This window comes from Harpia harpyja, chromosome 13, assembly GCF_026419915.1.
Source record: "Harpia harpyja isolate bHarHar1 chromosome 13, bHarHar1 primary haplotype, whole genome shotgun sequence".
NCBI classification, from domain to species: domain Eukaryota; kingdom Metazoa; phylum Chordata; class Aves; order Accipitriformes; family Accipitridae; genus Harpia; species Harpia harpyja.
Window position 1 is genome coordinate 30,259,531 of NC_068952.1, and position 15,648 is coordinate 30,275,178.

The 15,648-nt window shown below is 37.9% G+C and overlaps 1 protein-coding gene across 3 annotated transcripts in view; it reads left to right on the forward strand.

Moving 5' to 3' along the window:
• Positions 1–15,648, forward strand: part of AKT3 (AKT serine/threonine kinase 3) — a 160,610-nt gene that overhangs the window by 141,080 nt on the left and 3,882 nt on the right. For all 3 annotated transcript variants that reach the window (XM_052806475.1, XM_052806476.1, XM_052806474.1), the window contains 2 exons: positions 895–982; positions 12,925–13,027. In XM_052806475.1, the coding sequence (XP_052662435.1) occupies positions 895–982; positions 12,925–13,027 (191 nt within the window). The remainder of the gene's footprint in view (positions 1–894; positions 983–12,924; positions 13,028–15,648) is intronic.

Here is a 15,648-nt window from a genome sequence, read left to right on the forward strand (position 1 = left end):
CAGCTCACTAAACTTGTTGAGTCAAATTTGACTTGCTAATGCAACAAGAAACGGCCAGTTCTTTCTCGTTTTCTCATTGCGGGGTTAGTTTTCCAGGTTAGTGAGCTGACTCAGCTCACAGTCATCAGTGGGAATGATGTGGTAGATGCAAGTGAGAGGGGAGAGGTACAGGCAGGGGTGGGACCCTCCTCTTTTGGCAGCAGTGACCACTTCTGTGAGCTCAAATCATCTTGGGCATGTTCGCCCAAAGTAGGTGGAATTCACTTCCTAAGATGATTTACCAGACAGAGTGTGGCTTTGGCAAGCTATGGGCTACAGTGAATAGTGTGGTTATTTACAATGGCCTTTAAATAACCTTCTCAGCAGGCCTACAATTTATTAATTTATACTAATTGACTCAGATTGAGACTATTTTATGGTAATTGGTTAATTGTTACAGCACCCAGATGCAACAGCAGTGAACACTGTATAAAAATGATGTGTGAGTCATTACTGATTCAGTGCCTGACACCTCCTTGGCAAAATTTTATGTCAGCATTGTTGGGTTGGTTTTGGTTTCTAATAGTGCCAACGTTAGTTGGTCTTTTCAGGAAAACCAAACTTAAGTATGTTTTTAAAATGAATGAATTATTAATAAAGCTCATCATGGACAGTAATGAATGCTGTAGCTGGAATAATCAAATAGAATAGACCATGGCATGGGTACTTCTATCACATTTTCTCTTGACGTCACCTGAATTCATATTAAACAGGTGAGAATTACATATTAAATGGGTGAGAATTGTTCCCAGACAGTCAAAAACAAATGGTCAATTTTCCAACTATTACAATAACTTAATCTCCCTTTAAGAGTAACACTTGTTTAATATGATTTTTTTTTTCCACTCTCTTTAGACTTGGTGGAGGCCCAGATGATGCAAAAGAAATCATGCGTCATAGTTTCTTTGCTGGAGTAAACTGGCAAGATGTATATGATAAAAAGGTATGTCTTTATGTGACGTGGAATAATCTGGCTTCTGCAGGGCGGTTTCACCTGATAGTCATAGGACTGCTGCTCTCCAAAGTTAGTCATGTTTTTCTTTGCAACTTTTTGTGTTAATATAAATGAATTGTTATTCTGAACTAGGTGTACTTACTTAATCTTGTTGTCAGTGGACCAAAAATAAATTTTGCAAATGAACCTAAAGTCAGCAAAGATTTTTCTTTTATTATGTAAATGTCCAAATCTTTTCCTTTACTTTTTTCTTCCTGGGCCTTCAAGAGAAAAGTAGGTGTATGACTCAAGATAATGTGAGAAAATGTAATGGAAGTTTATCCTGAATTGTCTTTTTATTTCTGCCTTATATTGAAAAGTTGTTTAATGGAAATAGGAGAATGAAGTGATTGGAAGGGACTCATAGCAAAAATCTTCTTTCTGATTGTTTGTGTTTAAGCAGAAATCTTTTTCAAACTTACTTTTAAAGAGATATCTAAGAAAATTAAAATAGCATTAAAACACTGAGCCAAAACAGCTTGTGGAGAAAGCGAGTACTGGGAATTCAATTGGAACAGTTTTCCCTAAACCCAGTCCTGTTCCTGTAATGATCAACACTTTGGGGATGATTTTAGAAAATGAATTTATCTTACTCGGTAGTGAAACTCAATTTGACTTAAATTGTTTTATATACAGAAGCTGCTTTTATCTCAGTACTTGTGTAAGAATTTACTTGTTGCTATAAACCCCCTCTATTTTGATAAAGTCTTTTTTTCCCCCAACTGTTTTACATTGTTAATCTGCCAGTTGAGCTGCGTAATTTTAAAAGATAGATTTATCTCCTTTTTTTGCTTTGTTCAAATAAAAGGAAAATGGAAGACATACGAATGAGCAGAATATGTTTATGCTACAATGTCAATGATACAACCTGTTTTTTCAGTTGTTGTTGAACTGGAATTTTAAAAATGTGTGGTTGTTGGTGTGGTACTTCTCTGACAAATACCGGAATTGAAATAAGCCTGTATATGATGATACAAAATATGGTACTCTGAAGTTACTTGATACAAGTGTGATTTTTCTCTGGCAGTATCATGACGTTTCAAGAAACTCTAAAATAAATAATCAGAGTAAGTATATTAATCAGGTTACTTTATGAGCTCAACCACTGGTTGGTTATGTAAGGACTTTGTAGAGAAGCACTTTGAGGATAAAATCTAAAAATACAAGTTGAGGACCTTTCTGGAGTTTAAAGAAAACCACTAAAATCAATTGGATTGCAGAGTGCTAGGAGTGGGTGAGAAAGAAAAAGCTATTACATTACTCTTGCTCATAATTATTTTGCATTAGAAATAGAACTCTCAATTCTACGTTGTTCAACATCATATTTAGTTAAGAAAATATAGATACTCTTAATTTTTAAGCATGTGTTTTGAGACTTTCCAAATCAACATGGCAAATGTCTTTCAGTGAAGATCTCATTCTGAGCTATTAAAATAAAAGGAGGTATTTTGCAGGTATAAATATATATATATGTATAAAAATTATATAAATTTATATAAATACATATAAGTATATAAATGCAGGTATTTTGCTTTTATGCTCATGGAGGTGGGTATGGCTTATTGGAGTATTATAACTGGAGAAATTGTGGTCATTCATTGTGTACTCTGTCCACGGTTGCTTTGAGAAACTAAATTTGCCAGTAAAAAGTCAATTGAATTTCCTCAGTTGAACAGTTAACTTCAAGGATAATAGGAGTTGCTTTTGTGCAGTATTGGCACACAGTGTGTTCTTTATCGAAAAATAACTCATAAAAATGACTTCTGACAGTATGCTTTTCTGTTTAATTAAAAAATAGTTTTGTTCCTATTACAAAGCCATTTGTCTGGTTGGTTAAAATATCCAGTTGTTCCTTCTGCACATACAGTCTTAGCAGTTCTGAAGTATGCAGAGTGTAAGACTGTGCTCTGAAATATAAACTTCAAACATAATAATAAGGTTAATGAACTTTCACTGAGTAAGTTTATTAGAATGCTTATATGAATATTTTTGAGGTTTTGGTATTCTAAAATAACTCAGGAGGAATGTGCATCAAACAAATCTGATTTTCAAATAGATTTATTCTATGCTTGCTTCTGTTACTGTTTATTATTAGTAGTATAGTCTTCAGCAGTAGGGTCACTTGATGAAATTGATAGTTGATATAATTATTTGCATAGTAAAAATTTTTCACAGTATTCTTGCCTGAGGTTTATGCACCATGAAACTGTAATTTTCTGGCTGCATTTCAGGAGTGTGTTTCTGTTAGCAATGAAAGAACTGAAGTTCACATTCAGAGTAATGGAAACCAAAAAGTCACGTGTATTCCAAGTAGTTGCTGGGGGATAGTTTTGTACATGTGCACACTATGCTCCTGTACCACTAATTTTACCATTTTTACTAGAGATTAAGTACATCTCTGTACTTACGAGGTTATCACTTTACTGGTGTGATTAGAGACAGAATTATATATCCGTAGACTTAGAGTAATTCATGCAACAAACAGTAGCTCTGTCAGGTCAAATGGATCCAAATGGTCAAATGGAATTATTAGCTCTCTGATACTGCTAACTAGTTAAACTAATTTGGTACCACACAGTGATAATAAAATGTTGTATGGCACACTGGAGCAGAGAAGGTTGTTGCCTTTAAATGAAAAATGTATAGTAGTTAGCATTTGTGATCAGATGTATTTATTTTTGGCAGAAAAACCATGAGGGCATATGAAAGAGAGCAGCTTGTGCCAGGTTCTTCCTGTGATCATCTCAGCCCTGATGAGTTTTTATCCCTGTGCCTGAGTATGAGAAATTGAATAGTTTGGCAAACTCTGAAGACTTCAAAAGCCCATATACTTCTAAATAAAATATTTGTTTTATTTTTAGCTTGAATCAGGAAGCTTTTTGAAATTTCTCTGTTACTCATTTAAGAATTGGTTTAGCATATTTTTATTTGGGTTGCAGAAATATTCTTAAGTTGTTGGATGATCTGTCTAGGGTCTTTCACCAAACAAAAACCACATGGGCATTAATTTAAAGGTAGGAATTTAGGTATGTCTTCAGGCTTGCAGCTTGAAGCACTCAGGTAGCCTCATGGCAAAGGAGATCCAGACCTTTTAGCGAAGCCAGTGTTTCCTTCTGCATGTAGTAGGGATGAAGGAAGAAAGAAACCCTATGGGAATTAGGGCTGAGGTACATATATCTCCTTCTGGTTTCTGATAATACCCCCAATTGTTCCCTAAGCAAATTGGAGAGTGCTAACAAATTTATTTGTTAGTACTGGGAAGGGAGTAGGGGCAAGTGGCCATAATGGTTAAAGCTGGGGTATCTGACTTTGCTGCAGGCGCAGCACTTGTGAAGGCACCCATCTCAGTGTGGAGGCAGTGGCTTTCAGCATGAAGTCTGTCAGCTGCAAGAAGCTGTTCCTTACCCTTCAGCTGTGCCTACCTTTGCTTTACTTAAGACACAACAACAGCAGATGATGAAATCCCGTGATTGAAGCCCTGGGTTCAGGCCTGGCAAAATCTGCAATATAACTGTAATCTTAAATGCATGTTTAAGTACTTTCGTCTATCAGGTTTTAAGGGAAAGGGCAGGAGGGAAATAGGAAAATACCAACATCTGGTTTTAGGCCACTGCTATTTGAGTCGTACTATTTTGTACAGTTATCTGCAGTGCAACAAAGCCTGTAGAAATGACTCTCGTTACTTGCTTTTGTGTTGTTGCCATGCGAAGTAGTAAAAAGATCAGAAAACTGCTAACCAGTCTGATCTTTTCATTGTGTTTCCAGTGATACTTTAAAACTATATGGGCAGACCTAGTGGTTGATCACCACCCCTTCTGCCAGCTGCTTGAATTCACAGGGAAGAAAATATACATAAGGGTGTCTGATTCTTAAATTGTTGCTGTAGTCCTGGAGGTTGTGGTTTCTCTGTCCGTTGTGTGAGCATCGTATCACTTGGAAAACAGAGTTTGTCCATAGGCAGAATCCCCTGCTGAAGCCTCCCTTGCTGTGGATTTGTGTTGTGTGTCCTTCCACCACTGAAATCCCAGCTCTTCCTCCTCCCCCTGCCTCAGACCACCACATGCAGCGTCCTAGCAGGGTATTTCCAGCTCCCGGCCGCGCTGCAGATGCTGGCTGGGCCGCAGGCTGCCTGCTTCTGGGCCGGGTATGGGGGTGAGCCAGTCCTGACACGAACGCTTACTGACTGGTTTAAAGCTCAACTCAAATTACCGTCTTTCCCTCCGTGGAAACTCTAGTCTGGGGGGGGTGGACAGGGATGTCTCTCTTCTATTCGGTAAACTAGCGTAAGTAATTCTGTGGGAAGTGTCTTATGTTCCTAGTCTTTTCTCCATCATGGTGCGTTTGCCCAGGCATTCGAAATTTGTTAGGGAAGGACATACAGACTGACAGATTGCATAATCTCATCAGCTCCTGTTTCCTTTGATAACTGAGCTAGTATCAGAAAAAGGACAGAAAATTATTGTTAGGAAAGGAAAATCAGTATTTTAAAGGACTTACATATTTTTAATTAAAATACTGTTGTTGACAATCTAATGTTGAAAGACTGAAGTAAGGTTTTGTGTTGTTAGTATCTCTGCATGATTTTTAGGGTCACCAAGCATTTGCTTTGACGGGAGCTTAACAGGTGTATAAATGAGGGAACAAGTATTAGCAGATGCACATCAGAAAAATACAAAATTTGGAGGCAAGCTTTGCTAGTGTCCTTTTAAGATGCTTTATTGTGGTATATTATAAGTTAATGAATTTCAGTTTATGTGAAAATAGACTGTTTACTTGGAATGCCATTTAGTGAGTTAGCTAGTTTATTAATACAAATACTTTTTCTTTTTTTGAGTTGAGAAGTCTGTTTGTGAATTGTGACATGTTTTCAGCACTTCCAACTGAGCATGCTTGTGATGAAATACAAAGGTGTATTTCAATGATGTGACCCCATTCTCTTCTCACAGTGTAATTTATTTTTTCCACCATTCTGATTTGGCTAGTCTGTCTCTTCTGTTTGATTCTTGAAAATAACAACTTTGGAGTTTTGGTTCTCCAGGAAGGTTTAAGGTAGATGAAAGTTTGATTTCTGGACATCAAATCATGAACACTTAATTACCAATACTTAATTAACTTTCATGGTTAGAAAGAACTGTAACATTTTACACAGTTTTCGACATAAGTCAAACTTGAATAACAAGCTAGATGGAAATTGTAGAAATACAGCATGTGATGACAATACAAAGCATTATTGAAATACCTGGTTTGTAGTTATTTTTAAAATAAATCTTCAAAATACATAAGCTGTGAGAAAAACAGAATTAATGTCATACATTGTAATTTTTTAATAAAGAAGAGTCATATATGTTGGGAAGCAGCAGTGATTTTTTTTTTTTAATTGGACGACTTGGAATGTCGTACTGAAGTTGAACCATAGGTAAGATTCAAATTGTTATTCCTTTTGAATAAAACTGAAATCGAACAACTGTGCTCACTCTTTAGTATTTATATGATACGTAAGGAATTACTATGCTTGGGAGTTTTGAGATTATAATCTAGTTATCTTGTTTATTTAAATGAATAATTCAGTGGGGGTGGGGTATAGGTGCTCCTCTTAACTCCTTGCACACTTTATGTCAGAGTACTTTTCATCTGCAGTCTGTTGGTAGATGAGATTCTTATGGTAGTGTTGAGTTCATTGGAAGGAAGGTTTCCTTTAAAGTAAAAGAAGGAAGATCAGATGACGTTCTTAAGCATCATATTTTTCATTTGGCAGATCGAGTGCATCACAGTTACTTTGAAGTAGCTTCATCCACTTCCTATACAACACCAAGACAAATGATTGCTGTCAGATTATCTTTGAGCAAATAACGTTACATGTTTTCTCTCATACTGAAGTATTGGTGTAGTTGTTCAGTAAGTGTGAGAAAGCTCAAGATGTAGGATGGAGCCTGTCTGTTCATCTCTGTGTGACTGTAACAGTCAGGTACCGTACCTGCCACTTTCCTTCCCCTAGGAGATGGGTGGCAGGTTTCCCAGGTCTTGAACTGTGGAAGAACAGTGGTGTTTCTCACACACTGCTCTTGATGGATGCCAAATGGAAATGCCATTCACTGGAGATAATAAGGACAGTAAGAATTTGATATTGCTTCTGCTGTCATTTCTAACATCAAGCCTTGGAAATGGCCGGCGCAGATTCAGCTTGACAGATGGGTGTGAAATTGGATTTTTGTCTTGAACATCAACTCTTGTAGTCACTTCACTCACACTGAGTTTAGACTTTTATTTCTTTATTTGTACACACACATACGTAGCTATGTATATGTGTATGTGTAATGCATAAATGCAGAAAATCTGTATTTCTGGTCCTCTAAATTGTCAGGTGCTGGAGGTGCAGTCTCCTGTCTGGTTCGAGTGTGTTCTGCCTGAATTTGCACAGACCAGTAAAGGAGAAAAATCGTCCTGTACTAAAGCTGGGCAGCTGAGACTGAGCAGTGTGATTCTCTCACAGACTGACAAGGCCTGTGCTTAACAAAAGCTCATCTTACTCCTTTTGGACACAGGTTACTAGGTGTGCCTTGCGGTGCTCACATTACTCTTGGACTCTCTGACTTCTCAGGTCAGAAGTGGGGAAAAGCTCTGGCAATAGTGGCTGGATGCTGTTTCCTTGTGACACCAAACATGAAATGACGTTGGCTGTAGAGTGGCATCTTCATGTTGTGATTGTCAGAGCTGTAGTTAATGTTGGGTGTTTTCCTCTTTGTCATTAAACGTCAGTTTCAGTCTCCCTTGGGATGTATGGCAAAGCTTCTGAGTTCTTATTTGGGCTCCGTGTCAATCTAAGTGGTTATTTCTGCAGCAGTTGCACCTTTTTTGTCTTTCTAACGGTTTCATTACAGTTGAAATTTGTGGAGATTTTACTTTCTGTTTTCAAATAAAATCTGACAATTAATGAACAAAGGTGGCACCCCTCCAGAAAGACGATTGCCAAGTTTCTGTAGCATGGCCTGGCATGTTGGTGACATGGCTTACAAAATTTGTCTTGACTGGTTCTGTCCCCAGTTACCTGAATGTGGTGTTGAACTATTGTGTCCCTCTGTGTACACTTGCGTGCACCATACCATATTCTGTACTTCTGCTTTGTCTGAAAGGTTTTTGAGAAAGGATTGCGTACTGCATTTCTCTCATTTTCTTCTGGAGGTGATGCCTGAGCTCTGTGTGCTGATTCCTCATTTCTTCACAAAAATTATTTTAGAGGTTCTCCCATTAGAACTGGGAGTGTGTCTTGCCAGGTATCCTGATAATTATATGAAGGTCAGAGAAAGAATTTACTTGGTGGAGGGGGAGGTGTGCCTTTGGTGGCAGATCAGGAGTCTGGAGTGGGATGTCCACAAGACTTTAGCCACAGTTGGTTTGGTGTAGGTGGGGTAGAGCAGGTCGAAAGGAGTGATCCCCAGTTCTGGCTGTCCTCACAGCCGTGCTGGTGGAAACGATGCTGTGAGGGAAGGAGGCAAAGTGTGTGGAAAGAATTAAGAAACCTTTCTGCTGCTCTCTGTTGAGTCGTATCTGTGCATCTTAATCTCAGCTACCATTTGCTCTTTTCCATAGGTGGTAGGGGATGGTTGGTGCATGTGAGGGTATGGCTTGTGTAAATACCAGCATAAGCTGTTGTGGAGAGCCACATGGCTGCACGGTTTGTTTTTGCAGTCACTGAAGTTTCTGACTATGTTTAATGTCCAGGATATGAAGGGTACTGCTGTAGGATGGATGAATCCTAAAACACCAGTGACACAAATTTGCATCGCGTTCTGGCCTTCTGGTTACAGCCTGGAGTTCTGTGTGTTTTACTTGTTTCAATTCCCCAGGCAGCTAAAGTTCTGCCATAACTGGAAGTTTCATCGGCTGACTTACTGGATTTTATTTATAAACAGTTTTCTATTAAGCCTAGCTACTGAGCATTGAATTGGAGCACCAACTTCCTCCCATCACCCGTGATTGATGAATTTTGCTTTAATGGTGCTTTTCATACCTGATTGAAACTATTATTGTAATTGTTTGTTCCTTAAGAGTCATTTAGTACTGTGCTTCTCTTCCTAAAATGCAGTTTGCGAAGTATTTTCATAATCATTCCTATTTCAGATAGATGGGTAGAACAAGGGGATGATCTAAAGTCGCAGTGAGGCCTGTTCATTTCAGTGTACTCAAAAAAACCCCCAAAAACAACACCCCCCCCCCCGACTAAACCAGTAATTAGCCAGTAAATTTTTGAGGAAGAAACTTGTCAGCTAATGCATTATCTTTTTCCTCTCCAGTTGCAGATCCATACATTGCTATATATTATGAACTTACCCTGCCCTTCCTTTTGTTTTTCATTAACTACTTTGACCTAAACAGCAGCTGTTAAAGACTGCAGAGTGAGTGTTTTCTCCTCTTCACATAGTGGTTGTAGCATGAAAGGTCTCTGGTTTACCTCATAGCAAGAGTGGTTTGCTCTACTGGAGAGGTGTATTGCACCATTGGAAAGACATTGTTTCTTGTCCTTGACTTGGTAAACAGGAACGTATTTCTTAAGCTTGTATTTTCATATGAAAAGTTTTAATTCTTGTGAAATGGTGTCCTGGTTTTGGCTGGGATAGAGTTAATTTTCTTTCTAGTAGCTGGTATAGTGCTATGTTTTGGGTTCAGTATGAGAAGAATGTTGATAACACAATGATGTTTTTAGTTGTTGCTAAGTAGTGTTTAGACTCAGTCAAGGATTTTTCAGCTTCTCATGCCCAGCCAGCAAGAAGGCTGGACGGGCAGAAGAAGTTGGGAGGGGACACAGCCAGGACAGCTGACCCAAACTGGCCAAAGGGGTATTCCATACCATGTGACGTCATGCCCAGTATATAAACTGGGGGGAGTTGGCCTGGAGAGTGGATCGCTGCTCGGGAGCTAACTGGGCATTGGTCAGCAAGTGGTGAGCAATTGCATTGTGCATCACTTGTTTTGTATATTCCACTTCTTTTATTATTATAATTGTCATTTTGTTATTGTTATTATTATCATTATCATTATTATTATTTTCTTCCTTTCTGTTCTATTAAACTGTTCTTATCTCAACCCACGAGTTTTACCTTTTTCCTTCTGATTCTCTCCCCCGTCCCACTGGGTGTGGGGGAAGTGAGTGAGCGGCTGCATGTTGCTTAGTTGCTGGCTGGGGTCAAAGCACGACAAATGACATTTTCTGTTTCTGATCTGGAAAAATGATCCCAGTCGGGGAAGTAGTAAAATTGTTACAAACCTGTTATCTAATGGATTTTTTGCATACTGAATTTATCTACTGTTTACTTCATAGCATCTTTTAAAAGGATGAGCAGTGGTGATCACTTGGCCTTGAGTAGAGTATGTTACTTGTCTTCATGTAATCTTTTTTTTTTTTTTTTTAACTTTTTGAGTGTTATTCTCTGAGGCAGAAAAATGGCAGTGTGGGATGTTCCACTGGAGTAACTCTGTGCTTAGGAATTATGTGGCTGCTTTGCTGGGGGGACATAGAACTTTGGAATTCTGTTTTAATAGTGCAGAATTGATTAGGATGGCCAGGATGCATATAAAAATAATTTTCATAAAGTGCAGGAATTTGTACAATAAATTTTTGTTTGTTTAATTTTGTTAAATAAAAGCTTGTTTTTAAACATGGGATGTAACTGGATTTATACCTGAAAGATTCTTCTGATGTTGAGTTTATGTATGTTAGCTCCTTAAGCATTTATCCTACAATGCCCCAAACCTTTACTTCAAATACTCCTCTGCTGTTTTATGTTTTCCATTCAGGAAAATGTAAGGGAAGACTGAATTTAGTTTTGTAAAAGTATTAATCAGATTTATTGTACTGTTTTAAGTATATGCAAGTGATAGATTTATATTTCCTTAATAATTGCTTGGACTGTTACTGAAGATTTGGATCAGATAAAGTAGAGCTCTTAGTATATACTCAAAATGCCAAATAAACTGTTGCAGGGAGAAGAGAGTCAAATTGTTGAATGAAGGGTAATGCTGAAGGACTTGTAGGTGTATCCTGGGAGGGATGGCAGCAGAATCCCATGTCCAAAGAACCACCCAGTGTTCTGGTGTGGTTCTCATATTGCAAAGTACAGTGGAGGTATCTTTCTCCAGCTAACATGGCTTTCACGTTGCCAGCTGTCAGTGTAATAAGTCCTATGCCAGAGGTAAGACTTGAAAAGAGCTGGGTGGCAGTTTTCAACCTGAATTTGGAAACAATGGGAGTTTATGGGTACATTGGTAATGGCGATAAAAAATGGAGAGAGGTTTTATGTGAGTGTTTGCACTTACCCATGCTTTTGTTTAGTTCTTTTTTCTGTTGTCTCGCTGTTTAAGTGCCCTATTTATGCACTTTACCACATTTTAATCTTTTATGCCTCATCCAAAACTGTAAAATACAAGGAATTAATAATTTTCTGGATGGAGATCTACTGTGAAGAGCATCTTGTTGAAAGCCTTCTTTCTTTGGCTGGTTGTGCAGCACTACACACTTACACAGTCTAGTCCTCATAGGGCAGGCTAGCTTTTTTGGTTTTTGGATGGCTCTATTTGTGTATTGCTTAGTCTCCTTTGGTTAGCACTGAGATCCAGAGCTGCTTCTAACATTTCACCAGTTCATGCAGATCTCTCCAAGCTGTATACAAAAAAAAAAAGTCTTATGCATTGAACATAGTAAAACAAGGAAGATTCTTACTATTGTAAAAAATTATCATCAAAAAGAAGAGTTTCTGCAGTGTACATCGTGTATCGTAAATTGTGTCTAGTGCATTGAACTTGGGGAGGGGAGGGGGTTTAACAGCGGTTCTGCTTCCTTTGCTGTGGGTAAATGAACAAATTAATGGTTTGGTGTTGGTGTTCTGGAGTTGAGGAGAGAGAGAACATGAAACTAGTGAAGACCACATACAAGCTCTGATAGTATCAGTGAGCCATAATGTAACCTGTTATATAGAATGGGAAATTGTTACACTATCTTCAGGGTGTGTATTTTAAATTGTATATGAAGAGATAACACCAAAGGGCTCCAAGGTATAAACCAAAATGTTGTCACACCCACCCACCCCCTTTTTGCAATATCATACACACTAAACTGCTGTATCGTTTTGGACTGGCATCATGCAGTGTGATATTCCATACTGAATATGCCTTCCAGTTAAAATCTTTGGCCTATAGGCAGTTGTTCTGGAGGAGAAGGTAGATAGCAAGGGTGGTTCAAAAGAGGACCAAGGAAGTCCTGCCTGTGAGCTGTGAGCAAATACTGGTGATTTGCTGTTGGGAGATACTGCCCTGTACTACGAAAGCAGTAGGCAGGATTAGACCCAGCAACTCACTTAAGCATGAAGTGGCCTGTTTTCAAATATAAAATTTATTTTTACATTCACATAATTTCTTTTAAAGGTAAGTTCAGATGTAGGCCTTAACCCTGCAAAAAAAAAAAAAAAAAAAAAAAAAAGAAAAGCATCTTGCTTAACTGTGACCTCTGTGTAGTCCTTTTTGCCTTAGCCGTTTATACCACCCAGTTGCCGTGAAGTATCTAGAGGTGCCTTTGCCTGACATCTATGCAGGTAATTAGAATGGCCTGAAGAGTTTCTAGGTAATTATCTTTATGCAGCTCAATTTATCTGCAAGTCATGTGAGAGTGACACTTGGCATTTAGCCATGTTGTGCTATTAGCTAGATTCTGAACTAGTATTTTTGGGATTGACTCTAATGGCTTCTATCTCTTACCAGAAGTTAGAGACTCCGCTGCCTCTCCACGGACCTACTGGTTTGACCTGGGGTGTACGGAAAAAGAATAACTTACTTGTTTTCCTGGTAGTAATTTGGCTGGTTTCAGGTGTAGTAATTTCATTTTGTTTCTTGGTCCCTTTCAGCTTGTACCTCCTTTTAAACCTCAAGTGACATCTGAGACAGACACCAGGTATTTTGATGAAGAATTTACAGCTCAGACTATTACAATAACGCCGCCTGAAAAATGTAAGTAAGTCAGAAATTATGCATAAGTATAACTTAAAAATAATGTTTATAAAAAAGCACTGTGTAAGGTTTTTTCTGTTTGAATGGAAAAGCTATTCTTACTGTTACTAATAAAAATCTTCATATCGAAGTGTGTAAGAGTAACTCTCAATGACAGTGTTCTTTTAAAGGAGTAATTACAAAGCTTAGAATATTAGATCACTCTGGGTTGGGTTTTAGAGGCGTTTTTGGTGTGGTTTGTTTTGTTTTGTTTTTGTTTTGTTCAGTTGTTTTGTTTTCTTTTCTTTTTAAATAAGAGAAAACACCAGCTTCAAATGTTTGCTGGTTGGCAGTCAAAAGTCCCAGTTCAGCAAAGTACCTGGAACATGGACCCTGCTTTAAGCATGTGGACACTGCTAGTGGCTTCAGTGGGTTGTTTAGGTTTAGTGAGTTAGGCATATTTTAAAATATTTTGAAGACCAAAAGGAAAAAAAAGAGCTGCCAGAGACAAGTGGATGTCTCTTGTGTAGATATCAATTACTTGAAAATTAAATTTCCTATCAAGTCCTGTGCTTCAGCAGAGCTCTTAAAGAAGTTACTAATACAGAAGTAACTGGTGTACTGGGCCTTGCACAGAGTTTCTTTGTTGGAGTGAATGTAATTTCACCACAGTTTGTATTTTTGTCATCTTCTGCTACACACGCAAGAATCATGATCTGATCGGCCAAGCTAGGGCTTAACAGAATTACTTACCAAGCCAGAACAGGTAAAATCTTGCTGCTGAGTTCTTGAATGAATTTTCTTTCTAAGTGAGATTTTTTTTTTTTTTTTTAAATTGGAGGATGGGAAAGGAGGGTCACAAAGGTAGACAATAAAGGCTATAGTTAAGGTTGATTACCCTTTCATAGAGCTAGCTCATCTTTTTGTGTTTTAGGATTCCCAGGTTTAGCTGCAGTTTTCTGTTGGTGTATAGATCTGAAGTATTTTCTGGATTTTGCATTTTTAGTGTTTGAACACAGTCATTTAAGTGATTTTAAGTCTTCCTGCTGTGATTAAAATAACCCTTTCTTCTCCCATCTATCTTGATAAGAATTTGTTCGTATTTGTAATTTGAACAAATTTTGCTAAAATTTGGATTAACTTGGAGTCTGTTGATTCAATATCATAAAGTCCTCATCTTTTGAAACTCCACATATGCAATGAGAATGGTGATTTATCCATTGAAGGTTGAAGCAATACAAAATATGCGTATGCTACCAAGACTTCAGCTTTAAATGTATTGAATTCAGAGCAGGTGATCAGTACCAATGCAGGGAAACGACCTACCTACCTAAAAGTACCTGTCTTGGCCTGTGGTAATGGTCTGGCTGCTGCAGCATGAAACTTAGCATGGGCTGCAACCCTACCCCAATCATAAGAATAACAAAATGGGGGGTGATGATCAGCAGCAGTGCAGAGATCACCTGAGGCAGTGGTAAGTAGCACTGCCAGCAGCACAAAGGTGAATTTTCTCTTGTGCCGGGTAGATCTGGAAAACTGCTGCCATTTTTAGTGAACTGCAGTGGTTCAAGGACCTCGTGGGGTTTTCCCTTTTCTGGGTATTGCAACAGGAAATGATTTTTAATTATTTTTCTTGTAAAATCTACAAGTAATTGTATTATCTACAATATGGTATCACCTCTGTCTGATGTGGTTATGCAAAAAGGGGTTAAAATATGTTTTAGGGATGGAGGGTTGGTAACTGTGTATCAGGAAGTTACTGCTGAACTAAAGATCTTTTATAGTTACAGACATAATTTTCATAATATTTAGGCCAGTTATTTAGATATCAAAGTTTTACAAATCACGCTAAGTGAATATTGAAACTATATCTTGTATCTACAGTAATCAATCTGATAGCAAAACAAACGAGCTCTGTACATTAACCTAATTTAAACTGACCGTGTAAAAGGGAGATTGTATTTGAAGTTACAGAACTGAGAGGCACTGTTGAAGTCAAGCAGCCTAATCATAGCAATTGCTCAAACCTGCATTAACTCTAGTTTTTATATGTAGAATATATGAAGATACAAGAGATACATACTTCTGAAAGGTTGCGTATAAATACATCATTAGAATAACAGTTTCAATACAAGTCTTTAAGGATAAGCACTGTTAAAAAATCAATGTGAGAATGTAGATCCAAATTCTCAGAGTTAGGCAACATCTGGTGCCTGGTTTCCATTGGCACTGCAGGAATTATGTAAATAAAAAATATTTATGAATTTGGCTTAGTCCATGTTTCCTCTGATCTCAGTAAATACTGTAAAAACAGTTGACTAAAAAATAATATGTAAGAACTGAAACACATAGAACCTGCATGAATTGTTCATTTTGTAGCTGTTTTTCCTTTTAATTCCTCCCTTCAAAATGGAGGAATATTTAAATATATCTACAGTAGGATTATAATTTTCTGAACTCGGCTTACAAAACAATGACAACTGGCTGCTTCAATCAGCAATTGGCTTCTGTGCTACCAGAAGCGAGATGTGCTGGCACATTTTGATTAGCCTAGAACAGGTAGCGATGACTGAAGTTCTCAGGTGATAGTCATAATCAAACAAACAAACAAACCACCCTGCCCTGAAATAAATGGTGATTTA